This window comes from Homalodisca vitripennis, chromosome 7 (genome assembly GCF_021130785.1).
Source record: "Homalodisca vitripennis isolate AUS2020 chromosome 7, UT_GWSS_2.1, whole genome shotgun sequence".
Lineage (NCBI taxonomy): Eukaryota > Metazoa > Arthropoda > Insecta > Hemiptera > Cicadellidae > Homalodisca > Homalodisca vitripennis.
The window spans coordinates 59,324,824-59,346,163 of record NC_060213.1 but is presented as its reverse complement, the minus strand read 5'-3'; the positions used below and the strand labels follow the sequence as shown (position 1 = coordinate 59,346,163).

Here is a 21,340-nt window from a genome sequence, read left to right as displayed (position 1 = left end):
AATTGTTCACTTTTTTATGTGTTTTATGTTAGAAGAGGGGAGATACCAATCACCAAAATATTATGTTTCTATAATAGTTCATAATTACAGTATATCGTTCAGTTATGCTTTCAAATCATGCTTTATAAACTGGACTGGTTAAAGATGAAGACTTTAGTTTCTAAAAACTTTCAAACAAGGAAAATTAATTAAAAATTTAAGGAAAACAAAAGAACTTATTAAATGCACAAGTTTATATATAAAAATGTTTATTTACAAAATAACAGCAAAAGGAAAACACAAATTGGAAAGGAAGTCTTGATTGGACACATCATGATTTGAGCAGGATGCTAGTTGCCATCACCACACAGAAGAAAGCAACGTAAGGGCTCTTGCGCTCTCCAATTCTGGCACACTTCCAGAATGTGCCAAGCAAACTGTTGACAAAAATGTGAAATATGAGAATGTATAGTTGTTTCTAAGGAATTAAACCTTAACAATCTGTTTATCAGCCAACTGTTATTAAATGATTTGAAGGTGACTAGGAATAGTATTGGGAAATCTGAAACATTTTCAGAAAAATCATGCCTTTAAAATGACTTTGAAGGTTTTTGGGGTTCAACATTATTTATAGATGAACCCCACTACTTTAACTAATTTTAAGTAAAATCAATCAGCTGGTCTGGTTAAAGATGAATACTTTGGTTACTACAAATCAAGATACGTATGATAGCCATCTGTATACCTGGTTTTACACCATTTCTTTGTATTTAAAAACCATTCAAGCATTTAACAGCAGTATATCCTTTTTGGCATTGATTATGATGCCAACTAATGCCTTGTGTGCTCAGTTTTGAGGTGCCAATAATTATCAATCTCCCCCGTCAAATTCCTTATATCTTTTTGTTTCATAACCTTCAAGATATAAATTCTTGATAGTTAAGTAAATGTATGTAAGTGCCTTCACATTGGAACTATTCAGATTTTATTTATTTTAAAGTCTGTGTGCCAATTACAAAAGTTTAACGTACTTCCTTCTTGTTTACCTTAAGGGCACTTGACCAAACACTTTAAAACCTAACTCTATTATACACTTTGTTTAGAGATTATTTTTGACAATGAAAGAATTGTGAAGGAATCAGGACTTTCCAGACATTTTCCATTGTTTAATGATACAAAAAAATCAGTAACATTATGTTTCCATTATATACTGTATTTAAATAGTTGCACCTATATCATCTTAAATTTGAGCAGTTAGGAGGGTTTACTTAGGATTTGTAATAAATGTTACTTGATAACGTTTCAAGCATATTTAATAATTAACCCGTTTTACTCCCTCCATAAAAGAGGGAGATAGCGCAAAAACATTAAATAGGATAGCCTAACTGGATAATACCACAAATTACGTTTTGATGAGACATATCACATGACACTAAAAAATCGATTGGTGACCATTCCACCCAAAGGTAAATTCTAACTTGAATTGGAAACTATGTTGAATGAAACTCTAATATTCACTTCTAACCTTCACCACTTTTCTTATTTTATTAAGACATTTAAAATGAAATGTCACACAATGGGATTGCTGATTAAACAATTTTTTCCTACCTAAAACATGGAAGTATGCAAGAGTACATAAAAAGACTTAGAAAGGAACAGAATTCAGTGTCACCTCACTTTAAAAATCTTAATAACAAGAGAATAATGGTAACAAATAGGGGCAATTTATTTAACTCCATCCATAATAGCATCTAATTGAAGTAAAAACTTTTATTTGTTCAAATGGTACCTATTTTTGATAGAGTATTAATGTTGGTGAATCTGTCTTATTGAGTTCTTAAATTTCACATTTTACACAACAGCTTACCCCTTTTAAAGAGTTATTCCCTACTCTTTCATTTTTGGCAGAAGGCATATCTGCAAATACAGTTTTAGGGCCCATGAATCATAAAATACAATGAATGAAATTTATCTCCCCCAGACTCAAAAGTGATTTCAAATATACATTTTGTTACCACAAAATTTTTAAGAGAAAAAATTACTTTTATTGGGATAACAATCACCATATCAACTCAATGAATACACATGGTCTGATTAATTACATTACTTCTTGATGTGGCTGCCCAGCATATGCTCCTTAATAGTTGACATAAAATATCTAGCAATAATTTTAATTGCATTATCATGACATTATTATTAATTATTAAAATTGTAACAACTGAGGTTAAATAGATGATTTATATTTTTAAAGGCTACACATGTTAGAGTCTTTTGAAACAAGTAATTAAAAAAAAATATTTATTAAAATTAACAAAGCTATTGCCACCTACACAAATGTAATACATATTAAAATTGTTTGACAAATCACAAATCACATTTATATTAGTTTAGTTATTTAAATACAGAGTGAGTTCTAGTTCATCAATAGTTATTGAAATTTTATACAGGGTGATTCTGAAGTGCACAAGTGCAAATGTTTTAGAGTTGATGAGGCCATAGATGTGAAAGTTTTTCACTGGTAAATTTAGGATTCCTAATGTTCCGTTTTATAAGAAATTGAGAATTTGTTATAAACATGTAGCCCGAGAATTTTCGCGTCCGCTTAAAGATTTATATAAAAAAATACAAAACTACATAAAAATGAATTTTTTGCTTACTTACATAGAGTGCAAAACAGTTCATAATGAAAAAGAATAGAAACCAGGTACAATGATAACGACAAATGCTCCTTTCTCTTGCATTGATAAAAAGCCGAGCTCTTCATAACATTAATTGACTAGCATTTTAAAACATTTGTGGTAATCCTCCCCCCCCCAATTTCTGCTGCTGCAGTAACAGTATGTGTGACGATTGGATCTACATTGAAACTGTGGGTGCGTTAGCCGTAACAGCTTATTCATTAGCTAGTTAAGGCTATTGCAAGTTATCACCATGTAAAACGAGGTCTTCCTGAAATACAAGGCGTGTTGTACTGTAATGAGAAAAAAAAAATAATCAAACATCTATTTCCCTTCTATGTACTTTATTTAACTTACAGTTTTGTTCAAAAATTTTTTTTACAAGTTTTATTGAACATTTTAATCTGTTTCTTGGTGAAATAGCAAAACTATTGTTGCCCAATAATGAAAAAACATGTTTGTTTTCATTTGACATAGGTTTTCTCAAAAACTACTTAACTTAAGAGTCATGGGACCTGTTTTATTCAATTTATCAGGTCAAAAACCAACCATTAGAAACAAATAAATGAATTTGCAGCTTAATCTATGAGTAACTTACAAGAATTTTAGGAAGACCTTGTTTTACATAGTGAGATGAAATCCGGGCAAAATCTTTCACTAGTCTTAACTCGCTAATGATTTAACATTTCCAAACCCATTTTTATATAAACTTTCTTCATTATTTTTAGATGTAATATGAGCACTCAGTTTCTGTATAACTTCATAATTCACCCTATATTAAGTGTACTAAGAGAAATCTTCCTTTCCACAATCTCTACATACTCTAAAAAATCACTTTTTATAGTAATCACACTGATATGATTATATTCTTAACAACAAAAGCTGAACATACACATAAAATTGTGTAAAATTATCTATAACCAATATGGCAGACTACTTACCCAACTTTGTTTCTGTCAAGCAAACTTGGAAATATAGACCTTATATAGGCACAAGTGCATATGAGTAGCAGGATGACAGTCAGTAGACTTTGGAAATTGAATATGGCTGACTGAAAGCAAAACAATGAACATAAAAATAGTACTTTTTCGCTCAGTCAGTAGAGTAGGTAAATTTTGTCGAGTACTATTTTTTTTAATGAGATTTACATGTATTCAATACCTTAAAAACCATTCAAAATTTTAACAAAAAATTGTTTATTACAAAGAATCTACAAAATGTTAACTTAATTATCTCTCTAGGTCCATAAATAACAGAGTAAAGAATCTTTTTAAAATTTTAACAGCCGCCGTAATGAAATAAAATAAAGTACCATGCTGGCACTGAATGTGAATGAGATATTCTTATAGGAATTAAATATAATTGATATTTAAGAATTCGTTAGAAGCAACGAAATAATTATTACAAAAAGTTTATGAAATGTTGTTTCAATAGTTTTTTTTTCAATAGTTTTAAACCTCCAAATTTTGATAAATTAAATGTAAAAAGTTCCTTTACCCAGTTCCAAACTTTTGGTCAGCAAACTAAACTTTCGCACTAACTTTTACATCGAATATACAGAAAAACATCACTCAATAGCTTTAAAGAAGAGAAAGAAAGTATGTTTCTTTGAACGACTATGCAACCAAATTAAACCAATCAGGAAAAGCAACACCGAGAAGCCCAAAGAAGTTGTGCATTGGCAAAAAGAACCAAAATAACAAAGGAAGATCGATGAATAAACTTCACCATGGAGTTAGAAACAATGAATAAAGTTCACTATGAAGGTAAAACTGTATCCAAAATGACGCAAACAAAAACACGTACCGAAAAATTCATTAATTACCTTCAAATGCAATTGGTAGACCTATTCTTCCCACTCAAATTCCCATGTAAATGATATTCCACTCTCTTACACCTACCTCTCCTTAGTTTGTTGTCCTTCCCCACCCAGAAACCTGATTCATCCCGATCTCCTATATCAATAAATAAATTAAAATATAATCTAAAATTCAAAAACATTAATAATTATTGTGTAATGTATGGTTTGTGACAACCTAGAAATTCTTTCTGGAAAAAGAAAGTTTAGACCTAAACTAATTTAAGAAATTGTTAAAAGTAGTTTTAGATCGTTTCAGAAAACATAGCTCGCTCAATTAAACATTATCCCAATATTGTTCTGTATCTATATCATGACAAACATGTTTACATTGTTTCACCAAAATCTGATTAATATATTTTATGTATCTAATCTACAACCTGTACTGGTTGTGTACATCTAAACTTCATATGTCACGTTATATATATTTAAATGTTATGCTAAATATATTTCTGTGCTTTTAACAATTAACTTAGAATTAGAATAAAAGTGACGGATGCTTTGCAATGTGTAAATTAATTACAAATAAATAAATTATTATGATCTAAATACCCAGTCTGCAGAGTTATGTCATAATCTGCAAAATAGATAGTTCCATTATACAACTATTCCTTATATTATTCATATATTAGTTAATATATTTTTTGTTATTCCCGTAAAATAACCTTCAGCCAGTTGATGTTATTGAATCATAGTAATCTAAACTTACTGGTGCAGTGCGTCACTCTATGTCAGTTCAATTACAAAAAAAATAATGTTTCACCCACCACTTCATATTTATTTTGAAAATGTGTAGATTTGTTCTATATGAAGATATAACACCAAATATAAGTAATATATTCTATATAAGTAATAACACCAAATTTGAATTTTTTGAGTAATGACACTTTTAAGTTTTGATATTTCAAAATTTTGGTGCCGTGGATAATGACAAACAAACCGTGTTATAGAAAAGAAAAGAAATTCCCATAGCTTATTTGACACTCTATAAGGAATTTAAAAAAAACTATACATCATTAGTCTACATTAAACAAAAAATGTTATTAAAAAATCACATTTTTTATTGTATTTTCTAGTTTTAAACCCTTGAACATGGTTTAACGTTAAATCCAATATATCAAAAAGAGAATGAGATAATCAAGAAATTATTGTTTTCTAAGTTATATGCATGATAACTTTAGTTTAAACATCTGTGTATTTTGTCCCTTCTATTTATAAAGTGCATTGCAAGTTTCAATATATTATTTACAAGTGTTATGCAGTTTTCCCAATTCCAATGGGTGGCTACAGCTATTTCAAGAAAAGTATAAACTACATTTCAATATTTGGGCCAGTATAGGGTTTTAATATGAAACTGTTCTGAAATAATTAATAATATTTATTCTGTGACAATTAGGTTTAGTATTACGATATATAAACTTAACTAATATTTACGCACAAATTAATTATACCTAACAATTAAGTACTTACACTCACAAAACATATTTCATTAGATCCATTTCAATGTACTTAAAATATTTACAAGCTTTTAACTAATTTTTTTGTTTTAAAACACATTTTTTATTTATCTGGTGCACTCTGTGTAGATTTTATATGTTCTTCCCGTTGAAGTGAGTGGAAGGTTCAACCACTGCAAAGATGTGTGGAATTGACATGTCTCATACATAATATCGTTTTGGCTAGTAAATATAAGGGGATAGTCCTTCTCCTTCAAAAACTTTTCTGTTGCATCTCCATCTTCTTTGACAACATTTGTTATTATTCCAAAGTACCAGAAGTCACATGTACAAGTGATGAAGCGATAGGGGTAAAAATCTTCTTTTACACTTAAAGTAACCCATTCCTGAAGTTGTAAGTTAAACCTGGCTTCTCATCGCAACTGACTCACCCTCCAATTCCACATTGGTCCAAGGGCATGTAGTTGTGAAACTTCTACTTGAAAGAGTATTGATCTTGAAAGCATTTATTTTTCAACCTTGCAAAAAATTTGATCAACTGAATATTTTGAAATGAAGTGGAAATTGATTTTTGGATTCACAAAATGGAGGAGAGGTAGTTGCCGCCAGTATTCGATCTGCAAGAGGCCATTGAAGACTTGCATTTCGTGCTGACCGCTTAACAGTTCTTCCATTATCGTTGCATTTTGTTTTGTTATAGCTTGTAGTGAAGAAAGACCACTGGTCTTTATATTTGAAGTAAAAGGTTCATAAAGTTTGTATTATGTCCTATACCGTCATTGTAATAATAAACCATTTGTGATGTTGGAAAAATTATCCTTGACACATTGTATCAGGGTGTTTTAAATTTTATAAACCACACTAACATCATGATTTAAGACCGGAAATTATACAATGGGATGATACTATTTTCTCATGGTCAATACACGTGTTTATAATTGCAGGTTGGATCTCATTTTGTGTCATAAAGAAGTAATTTTCACAAGTCAACTGATATAATTTGCAGTATAACATTTTGATATATAGTGCATGTACAGACAGAGTGAGTTTCACTAGCACCAGCCAAAATGTAGCATTTGGGACAAAGAGTACAAAACTTAGAAAACCCTATCTTTATTTCTGGATATTCTTGTTTGGAAGTTTGTAAATATTTCATTCAAATTATTTAAAATGAATCATTTCTTCTCATAATGTTTTTTTTTCTTAAGCTTACTAATATTTTTTATACCGTGCAAACTCTTGCATGCTCATCATTCAGATAGAATTAACAACTAATTCATATACCTTGGGATGGAGTTTCTTTCCTTTCCTTGGTTCAGGTTCAGCCAAAACCCCTTTTCTTTCTACAATTTTTGTCTCGCAGAATAATGGGACACTTCAAAAGTATTTTTGATGTTTGTTCCTGACCAATTCAATGAAACGAAAACTGTTAATAGTTGTATTTGTGGTGCTTTGGTATTATCCGAACTATTCTACTATTCACTATTCTTGGAAGGGTTTTTCTACATTATTAGAAGGAACAGTCTGTTATTTAACTTACTATAAAAATTACATGCCATTATGATAAACGGTTCTTGTTTTCTGCTTCCCAAAAGGAAGCAATGTCGGTGATAAGGAGGCCACTCTGTCTCCATCTACTATTTTTTACTAAGCTACATAATTAGGTAAATACATACTGTACAAACGTATAATAAATATAAATAGTTAATGAGCTCTCATATGATCTGAGCTTGAATTTACATATTATCTAGAGATGTTTTCCATATTCCGCCAGAAGTGCGGAGCACGGATGTCCAGGAGCATTTCCGATTGGTACTTTCCCGACCTCAGATCACGTCCTAGATTGTCTAATTTTTGCAACATCAGATCAAGTTAGACAATCTGGCACATCTGAAGATGGGAAAAAAATGCTCCTGGTCATCAGTGCGGGATTTTGGTCTTTTAAAATCTTGAGATAGTACCCAAATTCAAACTTACGTCATGTGAGTGCTCATAAAAGTTATATTTAACTTTGGTACTACTGTTTAACATGTTTATGATAACCTAATCTAAAACTACTTAGAGTCTAATAAAATATTATAGATAAGGACAGAAAGGTCTCCTTCTTGCCAACATCGCCTTTTGGGAGGCAGTAAGCAAGAACTGATTGTCATAATGACCTGTAAATTTCACAGTAAGTCAAATAAAGTCTATTCATTCAAATAATGTAGCTTTTTCAGGTCCCTGGTAAGAAAAAACCCTCCAAAAAATATTGGCCTCTGGTTAAAAACCAAAGTACTCTATATTCATAAAACACTTTTCAGTGAACATTTAAATTTATATACCGGTAACAAATATGTAGAATTGCTTCTTATTATTAAATATTATGTTTTTCTGTAAAAAGCGTGAACATATTATTAATTATTATAGAACAGCTTCTTTTTAAGAACTTACCTTCCAAAGTATCAAAATTTAGTTTATACCTTTCTTTAAATAACTGTCGCCACCTAATTCAATGGAATTGAGAAAACCTCACATCACTTGTAAATAATATATTGAAACTTGAAATGCATGAAATAGAAGAAACAAAATACACAGAATGTTTATTTTACTAAAGCCAATATCATGCAGATAATTTTAAAAACAAAAATTTCTTGACTAACTAATTCCTTTTTATTTATTTATTTATTTATTTCCAATGGTAGCAGCCATTATTACAATTGATTACAATAAATACATGCATAATACAAGTTAGCAAAACGACAAAACTTCTATAAATATTAATTAATAAATACACTAAATTATAAATTATACAAATTTGCAAGTTTGAAGAAGACATGCAGTTGCTATTAAGTTACTACAGTATGTAGATATAAAACATTTAACGGTATCAACAATGCAACTCGACTAGAATAAATTTTAACTTGCATATAAAAATATAAATGATCAACAAAAATAAATATCTAAAACGTTAAAACGTATACATAGCTAGAAATAAATAGCTAGTCCACTGAGACGTCAAAGTATCTCATCCCAGAACGGCATCCCAGAAATCGCACAAATCGTCTCTGCACTGACTGGAGCTGTTTGATATGTCCATGTTGGTATGGGGACCAAACCACAGAACAATACTCCAGCTGCGGGCGAGCAAGTGTCCTGAACATAAGGGCAGCAGTGCCGGTACTCAGCCCGTGTTTAACTGTCCGGATGATCAAACCCAATGACCTTGAGGCTCTGGAGCAAATGTGGCTGATGTGGGAGCCAAATTCGAATGACGAGTCGATTAAGACGCCAAGGTCCCTGATTACCTCACATCTCTCCACCCGGGATCCGTCCATGGAGTACTCAGCAACTATAACAGTCGTCCTCCTACTATAGGTGATAAGCTTGGTCTTCAAAGGGTTCAAAGACATTTCGTTGGAGGTGCACCAATTAAGGACATTGTCCAGGGCGCTCTGCAAAACCTGGCAGTCGTGGATAGATGTTACCTCAATGAAAAGCTTAATGTCATCAGCAAATAGCAGGAAGGGAACACCAATGACTTCCTTCATGTCATTTATGAATATCGAAAAGAGAAGAGGACCCAGATGGGAACCCTGGGGCACTCCAGAGCTTGCAACAAAGGAACAAGATAGGTGATTGGCAAACCGGACGAACAATCTTCGATCAGAGAGGTAGCTCTTGAACCATCGCAGCATCACCCCGACGACCCCGTATCCCTCCAACTTAGCAAGAAGGTGCCGGTGACTTATTTTGTCAAAAGCCTTGTTTTAAGTCTATGTAAACTGCATCCACTTGGTTTCTGCGGCTAAGAGCGTCATTTATATATTGTTGTATTTATATATTAATTTGTAATTATATTAATATCCATACATTAATTTCAATGATTGAAAACTAGCCAAACCATACTGTTCTTTGAAATATCTATATTACGCTATTTGGTCTAACATTTTGCTTTCTGTCCTTTGGATAGTCATGATTATCAATGATTCCATATCATTAAATAGCCTAATCAATATCTGATTGTGTTGTGGCCGCTTATTATACTGCAGCCGACGTAGACTAATGATATATATTTTTTCGAGTAGGGTACGATAAGCGGACCCGGTCTTTCATATCGAAGAATATAACCATCGATACCTAATATTCGCATCTTGAATCCCAGACTATCAATTGATATAAAAGTATCTATAGTCCTAAATAACAATCATATGTTTTAAATTTAAATATGAATATAGGAATACTCATAAGTAATTAAGAAATTACATAAATAATAAATGAACCAGAATAAGAACGATCAAACAGGAAAACTCATAAATAATTATGAGTCACGATTCATATTGTTTGTCATAATTATTGAATTGTTTATAATTATACACACGTAATTATATATTATTACGTGTATGTATAATGATAATTATTATTGTTATATACACGTAATTGCAAATATAAATATAATATGATTGCTTGTATTATTTGAAAGTGTTTACAGCTGTTAAGTTACCGTAATTGTTCAAAATAACTAATCAGTAACGATTGGTTATATCGATGGTTATGATTAAAGTAACATCGTTTGCCAATTTCGATTTAAAAAAACTGGGTCCGCTTATCGTATCCTACCTTTTTTTCAAATTTATGTTTGTCAAAAGACCTACATTGAAAATGTCGTAAAGATAAGATGTCAAATATGTAAATAAGAAATTATTTTCTTTTCTATGACAAGTTCTGGTTTGGTATTATCCATAGCCGGGAAATTTGAAAACTAAGAAACTATGTGCCACAACTCAAAAACTAAATGAGCTAAAATTCCGAATTCCAGGTGTTACTTATCTCTACATATAAAACAAACATGCAGTTTCATACAAATTTGATGTGGTGGGAGAAATGTTTCGGTTGACGTGGAATGATGTTATTCTATAAGTAAAATCTTACCATTATTGTATTTTAAACTTTACAATAATAAAACACTAATACTAAAGTTCAAAGACCCAAAATCACTTAATTATTTATATTATATCCCCTTCATATAAATAAAATATCACCAAACACTGAACATCAACAAAAATAAATAATTTGAGGTTAGTTTAATTTTGTCTAATCTCTCATCTCCGTCTCTGATGAGTTGCGTTATGTTGGGAAAAATCCAGGCTGTGGGTACACTCATGTAGTCTTGAAATTCTCAAATTATAATTTTATCAAACATGGACGTATGTATACTCTGACATTCAGCATATTTCCCTAAAGTTTGTCAATTTCAAATGTTGATTCTAAAAAATAACATTAAAATATCTTTCATTCTAATTTTAAATAATCGTTTTAAAATTAAATCCATATACTATGAACAATAATTATGAAGACTCACTTTTTAGTTTTCCACTGTCTATTAAATACCAAATACGAAGAATGGCATTTCAATTTTTACCTCTATATCACCATCTTTAATACACCAATCATTCGTGGTAAGATACTATATCAGTTCTATTATCTGGTATGTACTATCACGAGGAAGTTTTTAAGCATCTGCGTTTACCTAATAACACTCCGATTTCAAAGATTAATTTATTTGGGCAATTTTAAGAAGTACGGGTTCTTGTTTTAGTGGGCACGTTTTTTCCACCATCATTCATCGTTTAGATATCGAAAGATAGGTCGTTCAAATACAGGAAGATAGGCCGTTCAGCAAGAAAAAAGCATCATGATACAGGTAATTAGTATTGTAAAGTAAAAAACACGACATAAATTAACAGCACCAGCATAATGAAAAATAATCGTAGCACCTTATTGCGATACCCCGAAACCTGCGAGATCACAACACAATACCAGTATCTATCTCTATTGACCTGTCAGCAAAAACATCGTCTGCCAACTTCAGTATCTGACAGTGAAAAAAACTATCTTTTAAGTGTTTGTTTACTAATAAAAACTAACCTGTATTATATGTGTGCTGTGTAGTAGGGTATATGATTTATTTTTAAAGCGGTTTGTCCAGTTTATTTATGAAGAAATTGGTTATAACAGCTCACGATAAGACTAAATACTAGGAATTATCTGTTTTTTGGTTAATGTGTATGGTTTAGACAAGTTCCACAATGTCATCTCTATTTGGTTCGTCTATCACTCCCGGGTAAACTATTCTAATTAATTGACTCTATAACAGTAAAAAATAGCCAAATAAAATGTTGAATTATTTTTGTCTCAAATATTAGTTATATATTTTTATGGCAAGTAATCAGATGACCCTGTACATTAGACGATTACAGTAAGGGCAGATTTCAAGAGGTCAACAACTGATAATAACCTGTTGAAGGGTACAAAAATTGAGAATCTCAATGAAACATAGAACAAAGGGGTAGAGTATGATAAGCGGACAGGTTTTTATATTGCTTATTACAATCATCGATACTTTTTTATATATATTATTGTATAACAGAACTAGCAATCGATATCAACGTATCTGAAATACTACATTAAAGTTTCATGTTTCAAATTAATAGAAATATTTTAAATAATTACGTAATGTCATAAATAATAAATGGGCCAAAACGATAAAACTAAGACAGGTGATAGGAAAAATTACATTTAAATAATAAAAAAAACGCAAAAACAATACAAAAACTGAGAAAGACACAGTAAATCATCTTATTGTGTTATTTTGTTTAGTTATTTAGTTTCTAAAGTTAACTATAGTTACTTATAGAACAAATTGTGTTTATAATATGAAAATGCGTATACAGTTGATGCAGATTATTTAGTTCAAATTAATTACTATTGGTTGATTACATCAATGAGTATAATAATTAAATATCATTTGATAATATTAATATAAAAAAACTGGGGGTACTTTGGGATTATACCGACCACACCAGTATGAAGAACACAAAAATAGAAATTTATAGAAACAAACATGATAGAACGAAAAAACAACTCTTCAATTACAAAATTACAAACTTACAAGCATTTCCAGGTATTGTGATCGGTATTGTTGTCGCTGTTATCTTATCTTTCTCGAGAATCCTGATTACGGCAGGCCGCGCGGCATCACGTGATTTGCACGGTACATAATTACCTTTCCATTACAATTCAATTTATATTTCTGATTAGCCCCTCTAGAATTTGATATTTTACTGATAGGTACTATCTCGAGGGATGTTTTTCTTTCGTCGACATCAGCGCGGGGCAGCACCGAAGGTGCTGTCGAAGCCCGCGCTGATGGCCGGAGGCACTCGCATTTTGGGTGGCGGAATGTGATCAAGAATAAAAACAAGTTTTGAGTGTTTTTTAAATAAAGAGTTTAGTTTGGTAAATGTTTGTTTTTGTTGAATTTTTGTGTTTGGAGAAATGTAGAGGTAAAACACGGAAGTACAACAAAGCGATGCACCAGCTGAACGGGCGGCGAGACTCTGCAATCACGTTATCTACTAGACGCTCGACTTTGACCTCTGTCTGAGGATGGGGAGGGGTTTGCGATAAGACAATTCCTGTTTTATATTGACGAAATATTGTTCTACGCTAATCTAGTAATCAGTAGAAACGAAATGTGAAATAACGATTCATGTCTGGGTGTGGTCGGTATAATCCCAAAGTACCAAACTGGGTCCACTTATTGTACTATACCCAAACAAAGAAGTATAATAAGACTTTCTATATACTATCTGTAAAGTTGATGTCAATCGGACAAAGTTAAGTGCCTAATTGTACATATTACTGGCTGTTGAGCATGTTAACCCGGTTCAACAACTAACCGGGTATCTGTTGGCCTTATACTAATTATTGAAATATCTTAATGAAAGTTATCTTTGAATCAAGAAATATTACCAGGTTGCCTACACCATCAATAAATTTGAAATCGATCGCACATTGCTAAGAGCATTTTTATGAATATTACTGCCCATTGTACTTGTAGATCTCTATTCAGGTTGAAAACTGATGAGGACCGATTGTTAATCAGCTTAAAAAAATTGAGATATCTCATGAAACTTTTGGCTGCATTATAATAAATGGCCATCAACACAATAAAGTTATTTGAATCATTGATCTTCATGACCATCTAAAAACACTGAAATCAAAATGTCAGACCAAATTACGTAATTGGTACCTATTTCAAATAGCAATATAGATCTGTGGGTTTTAAGTCTTAAAAATAAATATATTAATGATAATAAAAAACTATCTGTATTTATAAAATGTTAAAAACAAAACAATAACATTTATTTACCTTTTACTATTTTCAAGAATAAATATGAAACAAGGAACAGACGTACAACATTGTTCTTGCTGCCAAACACGATTTTACTTTGAAATAATTTTGAGTGATAATGTCAAGCTGAATTATGTTTTAGGATTTTAAAATATTATAGTAAAGCTATACTTTTATGTACAAAATAAATGTACTTCTTCCAGAATACATAAAATAAAACTCTGAGCAACATAGTACTTACTTACGATTACTTTAGCCAATCTTAAATGGTATTTCTGCAGGTACTGATGCCTTAAAAACAACATTAATTAATTCAAGTCATAGTTTATTTGATTTCAACTAAAACAGTACATGATTTTCGGTATATTCATAATACAAATTGTAGAATGTCGAAAAAGTCTTCTCTAGTGCGTTTATTGAAACGTTGTTCTGACTTTTCTTGCAGCGAAACACTGTTTGATATCCATCTTTAATTCTAGTTTTCATCTCCTCACTACAAACAGGATACTTTAAATTAAAGAAGCAAGGTCATTATCTTGTTTAACCATTTAAAAAATTGTTTACTGTTTAAAAATACATTTTGAGACAATAATGGCATGTTCATTGCCGATATCAGTAGCGCACTCAATGCTTAAACTAAATTAAAACAGCTGGCAATGATTAATTATAAATATCAATAGGTCAAATGTTGTATGTATTCTATTGTATTGATATTTACAATTGATAATCATGGTTCGATTGTGTTGGTGGCTGCTTATTATACTGCAGCCAAACTTTGAATGAATAAGTACTACAATATTTTCTATACTGCCTGTAAATTTGAAGTAAATCAGACAAAGTTAAGTGGCTATCCGGGTCAATAACTGACAAAAACCAGTTGACCTCAATTTTTAGTACTCTGTCAGTAGTATGTGTAATGGCAGTTAATATGCAAAAAAAGAACTTAACAACGTCCAATCAACTTGAAAGTTACATATAGTGTAGACAATCAAGTAATAATTTTTCGTTCCAAGTTTCTTTTAGAAGTTTCGTTCGCAATTTTCAGTAGCCGGTCAATCTGTTATTGTCGGTTGTTGACCCGGGTCAACAAGCGTAACAGCTGATATTATTTACATCATATAAGAACGAAGAGCATATACCAAATTTCTTTTAAAGATTTAATCCAGCAGTTTAAAAGTTTAAAATGTTCTTAATTAAAAATAATCTCATATATTTTTAATAAACAATTATTATGTTCTCATTTCCAGACTACAATTAGGGATAGATGTTATCAACACTGTAGATTCTCAGAAATTCCCTCTGGTACTGAATAGAGTTGCTCAATGTATCCAAACCAAATCAGATGACTTGAAGCCATTTTCTACTGAAGAGGTGGAAAGATTGTCTACAACCCTTTCTATCAGCCAATCAGAGCTACAGTTGATGTTAGATTGTTCAACATTGATATTGAAACAGGTAAGACATAGGCTAATAATTTGCCTTATTAAATCAGCAAATTTGTCTTTCTTCTCATGAAAAGTTTATGTTCAAGTGATTTTATTTAAACATACTGGAACAATTTTGTTCATATAAATGAACCAAAGATATAATTTTACGTTATAAAAATAATTCTGAAGAATTTGTAAATATTTAATAAATTATGTTAAAACATGTACATATTCATTCATTTTATTTTGGAATTGACCCATTGGTATATTTTTAATGACAGATGGAGTAGTCACTGTTTTGATTGTCAATTGGTTGAATGCTTTTCTCAGTTTGTTTGCAAAATAGACAGGTTGTCCAATCAGGATTTAGTTGGGTAATTAAAAAAAAAAAAATAATTTCTCTTTAAAATAATATCCCTGATGACAGTACATAATGTTTTGACCACTCCACAAGAATTTATGTGCATTTAAAGTTGAAATTTTTAGCAATTTCGTAATCAGGCCCAACAAAAACGGCTGAAGACAACAATGTGATTTTTTAAAGAAATTTATATGAGTTAAGTTAATAATTCAGAGTACATTGAACAATTTAAAATTAATTTAATGTTTAAAATTAAATTACTTGTTTTCATGAAATATAATTTAAGAACATTAAATATTTGTAATAAAATGGAACGTAAGGAAACTTTTGTGCAAACAGAACATGTCACTCTCTTCAGTTGTCTTTCATGTGCATACTAAAAATGTCCTCATTGTCAAGCATTTTTCTGTGGTCTTCATTACAAAATACTCCCTTAAATACCTAACATTCCGTGTGGAGTTGTTGAAATAAGTGGTTTTTTGTGTCACCAGCAAATGTATTTTAAACAGCTGTGACTAATAACAAAACTTATCTCAACTGAACAACGAATGCACGACCTTAGAAGTTCTAGTCATTGATTTCAGTTCCCACAAATTCCTTTACAATTAGTAAACGTTCCACAAAAACAGTAAGAGACTTCCTTCCTTCCTATTCGCTTACTAGCAGAACTGAGTACTTTGGTATTATCTGAAGGTCAGTCTGTTCCTATTGATTTGTTATTAGGTTATTTAAGGAGGTAAATACAGATTATATAAATAGACAATATTTAAGTTAACAATTACAAGTGTTGATATGATGAGCTTGAATTTGGGTACTACCTTGAGGGATGTTTTTCTTTTTTCACTAGTAGTGTGAGGTGGGGTACCACCAAAGCTCGCACTGTGTCAGGGGAGTTTCCAGTCAGTACTTTCCTGACTGTAGATCAAGTGCCAGTTAGTCTAACATGATCTGATGTGGGAAAAGTGCCAATCGAAATGCCCCTGGTCATCATTGCAGGCTTTGGTGGCGCCTTCTCCACACTTCTGGCGAAAGAAGAAAAACATCCCTCGAAATAATACCCAAATTCAAGTTCAGATCACTTGAGCACTCGTAAAGTTTAACTTTAATTTTGGTACTACTGGTAACATATTTATGACAACCTAATCTAAACCTTTATGTTGCGTAATAACAAGTATTAGATAGGGACGGAGTGGCCTCCGAATAACACCAAAGTATCCAGAATCGTGTTCATTTGTTGCATTAAAAATGTCTTTATAGTTCCATCATTAACATAAATTTTTCATAAAACAACCCTCTGAAATCCTTGAGATGTTCAAGGGGGGAGCTTAAGGAGAGGATGTAGTAAAAACCGGCAGTATAAGGGTTGCATAACTTTTTTTTAAGTGGCATAATCATTGAAAACTAATTTTTCATTGGATGCCCTTAACTTCTACCATATGACAATACTTATAATGTTGAGTGTGTTTGAGAAACAATGTGTACTGACAACTATGGATGCTAATGCCTCGGAACTAATTTTATTGATTTTGAACCAGGAATTTCCCATGGGATTCAACATTTTTAAATATAACAAACATTTTATCCTTTTTGGGCATGTTTCCAAACGTGTTATCTCCTGAACAAAAAAAGTAAGAGAAAACATGAGTGATATAAATGATGTTGATAATCAAATTATTGAAAAAATTCTATAATTGTGAGCAATTTGGTTTCCTTTACAACCGTCACACAAATTATAAGATAATTTGTTCTGAAAACAAATGTTCTTTTAAAAAATGATACGGATAAACTTAGAGTGTATTATTGGTTTCATTTAGCAAATGTATACAACTTTCTTAAAAAAATATATTTCATGTGATAAATAACGTGTGTTGTATATTAATTTTTGCTATAAACTGTAAAAAGATATATCGAGAAATTAAAAAGTCACTTCAGGTCTAAACTTTTTAAATTTTCTGATAGGATGAAAAATGTACAAACTATTTTTATATCTAGCAGTAAAGAATGAATTCTGAAGTTTTCAGGTTGTTTTGAGGCCTCTAAGATAAGATAAGATAAGAGAAGATACTGGCCTCTAAAAGCTCAAAGTAATAGGTTAGTCAAAAAAATCCGGACAGTACCTGCATTTTTTAAAATAATGTATTAATAACTTACTAGTTATGTCATGTGATCACCAAAAGGACCAGAAATATTGCACATGATATTGATAAATACACAGTTGTTATGTCTATACACATAAAACTACCTGGGCAGTGATCCCACACATACTGTTTAAACCAGAATGCATGTCATGTCTTATCACTGTGGCATGGTTAATTTGTGCAGTAAAAACATAAATACAGTGAAAGCACAGGATTAACTGTGTATATTCGGTACATTGATCAGTTTTTGGTGTTCCATTCATGTTTAGTGGATTATTTATTTACTTTATAGTTTAATATTTTTACTGCCAAATCTTCTGAACCAAATGCTACTAATTTTTTAATTAATCATCTTTATTTTATGAGAGATAAATATTTACCATTTTCAGTGTAATCTCTTTCAGCATTATTCATAAAATGACTCCACAGAATATATGCTGCTGTGAATTTTTTTTACCATTTGAATAAGAGGTTTTAATTCCATAATTTTCTGATGTTTTCCTTTTGTTTGATACACAGGCAGCGTTCAACGTAACCAAGCCAGCAGTGTTACAGCAGCAGTTGTCTGAACACTGGAAACTGAACGAGGACAAGGTAGACGCATTTGTGTCCACATGGACGAATCAAGCGAAGAACATTGTTGGAGCCATCAAACAGAAATCCATCCATCCAAAACAGGTAATGGGAAGACTCGTAGTATCGGCTTAAGTTATGTCTCTTAGGTAAAGATGATAGGTAAGGTATTGGATAGATTCAATTCCTAGACATTATTTGAAACTGGAATCAATTCTAGGAAATAATTCACTTTTGCCCTTTATATTTGTCATAAAAATTATTTTCTAACATTAAATTTCTTCAATATCTCCGTTGTGATCACAGTCGAAAGATTGTAAGTGTAATTCAAACCCAACTGTTTTGTTGTTGTTGGTTTTTCAACAAAAAATCTTAAAGTGATTCAACCAAAAACCCAAATTGGAACTATTTTAGCTTACATTGAAACTAAGTAAATATACACACAAACTCACACACTAAATACATAAACATGCCATTCCATTCCAAGCTGGCTGTCTCAACCTGGACTAGTGCTTTTATGGAACCAAAACAAGTCAAGGGCTGGATGTGTCTGATGTCAAAACGATGCGGAGATTCGTTTTGAGCTTCTTTCGAGATTAAGAGGAAGATGAACTGGAGTTAAACTTAAAATTCGTATTTAATCAACCCTTCCTGCCATAGCTGCGTGGATACAGCTAGTATTACAAAATTTTAAATCACAGCTGAAGCAACAGCTGGATGGACATTTAAGTCCATACCCACTCTGCATTAGCAGCTGTAATTTCATTTTTATCCAGTGCCTGTAGCTCACACTATTCATCTTATTGTGTCTAGTGTAAGCTACTCACATTACGAGGTGGTGGATAAATCTGCCCAATAGTATACTATTAGTTAAGACTAAGATAAGATTTTTAATACAGGTGGAGGAGGTGGTTGGTTGCTAAACATGGCGGTATATCTGACGATACCTTGAATCAGGTGGATTGGGTAAATTGGTTGCTAAATACAGTGGTATATCTGACAATACCGGGCTGCTGATGGAATTTCATGCTGTAGGGGAGCTAAAGTTACGATAGTCTGATAGTTTAAATGTTGGATTTGGCTCCAGTTCACCTTCCTCTTAATGCAGCGTCTGGTATCTGATGCTGTCTCAGACTTGAATCCTGGAATCTGGAGCCGTGTTCGTCTGAAAAAATCCAGAGTAAGTTGGTGACGAAGAAGCTCAAAACAAACCTTTACATCATTCTGACATCAGAGACACCTATAAATAGGTTTAGAGGCAGTCTCATTGTCTCATCAGGTGCACTATGATGTCTCTGACAAGATCTCTAAACACGATGTAGCAACTGAGTTTTCTACACATAATGTAGCTATGGTAGGAAGGGTTGATTTTTTCGAATGATGGATTTGGCTCAAGTTCACCTTCCTTTTTATTGCGGCGTTTGGTATCAGATGCTGTCTCAGACTTGACTTCTGGAGTTGTTTGTCTGAAGAGATCCAAAGAAAGTCGGTGATGAAGAAACTTAAAACGAACCTTTACATCATTTCGACATCAGAGAATAAAAATATAAATAGGTGAAGTGGTAGTCTCATTGTCCCATCAGGTGCACAATTAAGTGCAGTCTAATAGTGACAAAGGACATTTGCGCAAGAGTATACTATGAGTTAAGACTAAGTTACGATTTTTAATGCAGGTGGAGGGGGTGAGTTGGTTGCTGAACACGGCGGTATCAAGTGATACAGGGCTGCTGCTGGAACCTCGTGCCGTAGTGGAACTAAAGTTGAGACAGTCTGATAGTGGCAAGGGAAACCTTAGACTTGACTTGGACCAATCACAGTTGCAGAGATTTTATGAGACCTTGGAGACCATCCAGTCCAGCCTAGACAACTTGCGATGACAGAGCAACGTTAAAACAGTGGACATTGTTTTCACTTTGTTATTATTCTTTTTTAATGTTGTCTTTATGTGTGTATTGCATACATAGTATTGTTATTAAATTTTGAGGTATTTAATACCCGTTAGAAATAAAGAAAACTGGTTGGATTATCTTCTCTGTGTAAAAATTATTTTGGTATTATTGTGAGGAAATAATATAATTTAATTTAGATTTTAAATTAGAATTCGCTTTATGAACTTTTACAATTTTATACGTTTCGGAGCTCTCTTTTTCCATGATACAAGTATAATTAATAGATACAAATAAAGTAAATGAACGAACAATATTTTTAAAGCAGTAATTTTTCGGGTAAAGCATTATTCTATAAAAGTTATATTACATTATTCTGTAATTTTTATCATAATATAAAACGTGTTTAGTATAAAAAAAAATGTTGTAAAAATACTTTTTCTTGGATTAAAAAAAATAAATGTCAAGGTTTATTGGCTACGTAAGCTAAGCAACATAATCTTATTATTTTATAATATCTTTTCTAGGGAGAAGTGATATTCATCTTTTGTTGTAAAATATCTTTAAATATATTATTATTAAAAATCAATTAGTTTTCTCAAACCTGTAAGTCCTAACCCCTAATCCTACCTCATTACTGTTGGCGATACTGGAGGAGATAATTTTATAGTAAGAATATCTTTTGGTTGGTAATTTACAATAACAAAAAAATATTTGTCTTAAAGAATTTGTGGTGTAGAGCCATGGAGGGTGTAACAAAGTGAATCTATAATTAAAGAAATGGTTATAAATATCAATAGATGTCAT

At 31.6% G+C, this 21,340-nt stretch overlaps 2 protein-coding genes across 2 annotated transcripts; one reads left to right on the top strand and one right to left on the bottom strand.

The window, feature by feature from the left end:
* Positions 1-231: 231 nt before the first annotated feature.
* Positions 232-11,078, bottom strand: LOC124365875 (protein kish-A). The gene is made up of 3 exons (XM_046821973.1): positions 10,884-11,078; positions 3,599-3,708; positions 232-416 (listed from the first exon to the last, which is right to left on the bottom strand). The coding sequence occupies exons 1-3, from the start codon at positions 10,884-10,886 to the stop codon at positions 311-313; spliced, it is 219 nt and encodes a 72-aa protein (XP_046677929.1). The 5' UTR covers positions 10,887-11,078; the 3' UTR covers positions 232-310.
* Positions 11,079-11,840: 762 nt separating this feature from the next.
* On the top strand, positions 11,841-21,122 carry LOC124365874 (COMM domain-containing protein 10-like). Its single transcript, XM_046821972.1, has 4 exons — positions 11,841-12,075; positions 15,396-15,603; positions 18,594-18,752; positions 20,321-21,122. The coding sequence occupies exons 1-4, from the start codon at positions 12,041-12,043 to the stop codon at positions 20,522-20,524; spliced, it is 606 nt and encodes a 201-aa protein (XP_046677928.1). The 5' UTR covers positions 11,841-12,040; the 3' UTR covers positions 20,525-21,122.
* Positions 21,123-21,340: the final 218 nt, after the last annotated feature.

Coding starts and splice junctions, on each gene's coding strand:
- LOC124365874 (XM_046821972.1), top strand. CDS start 12,041: ATGTCATCTCTATTTGGTTCGTCTATCACTCCCGG. Junction 12,076..15,395: donor GGTTCGTCTATCACTCCCGG/GTAAACTATTCT, acceptor TCTCATTTCCAG/ACTACAATTAGGGATAGATG. Junction 18,753..20,320: donor AATCCATCCATCCAAAACAG/GTAATGGGAAGA, acceptor TTTTTAATGCAG/GTGGAGGGGGTGAGTTGGTT.
- LOC124365875 (XM_046821973.1), bottom strand. Junction 417..3,598: donor CTTGACAGAAACAAAGTTGG/GTAAGTAGTCTG, acceptor TTTTGTCAACAG/TTTGCTTGGCACATTCTGGA.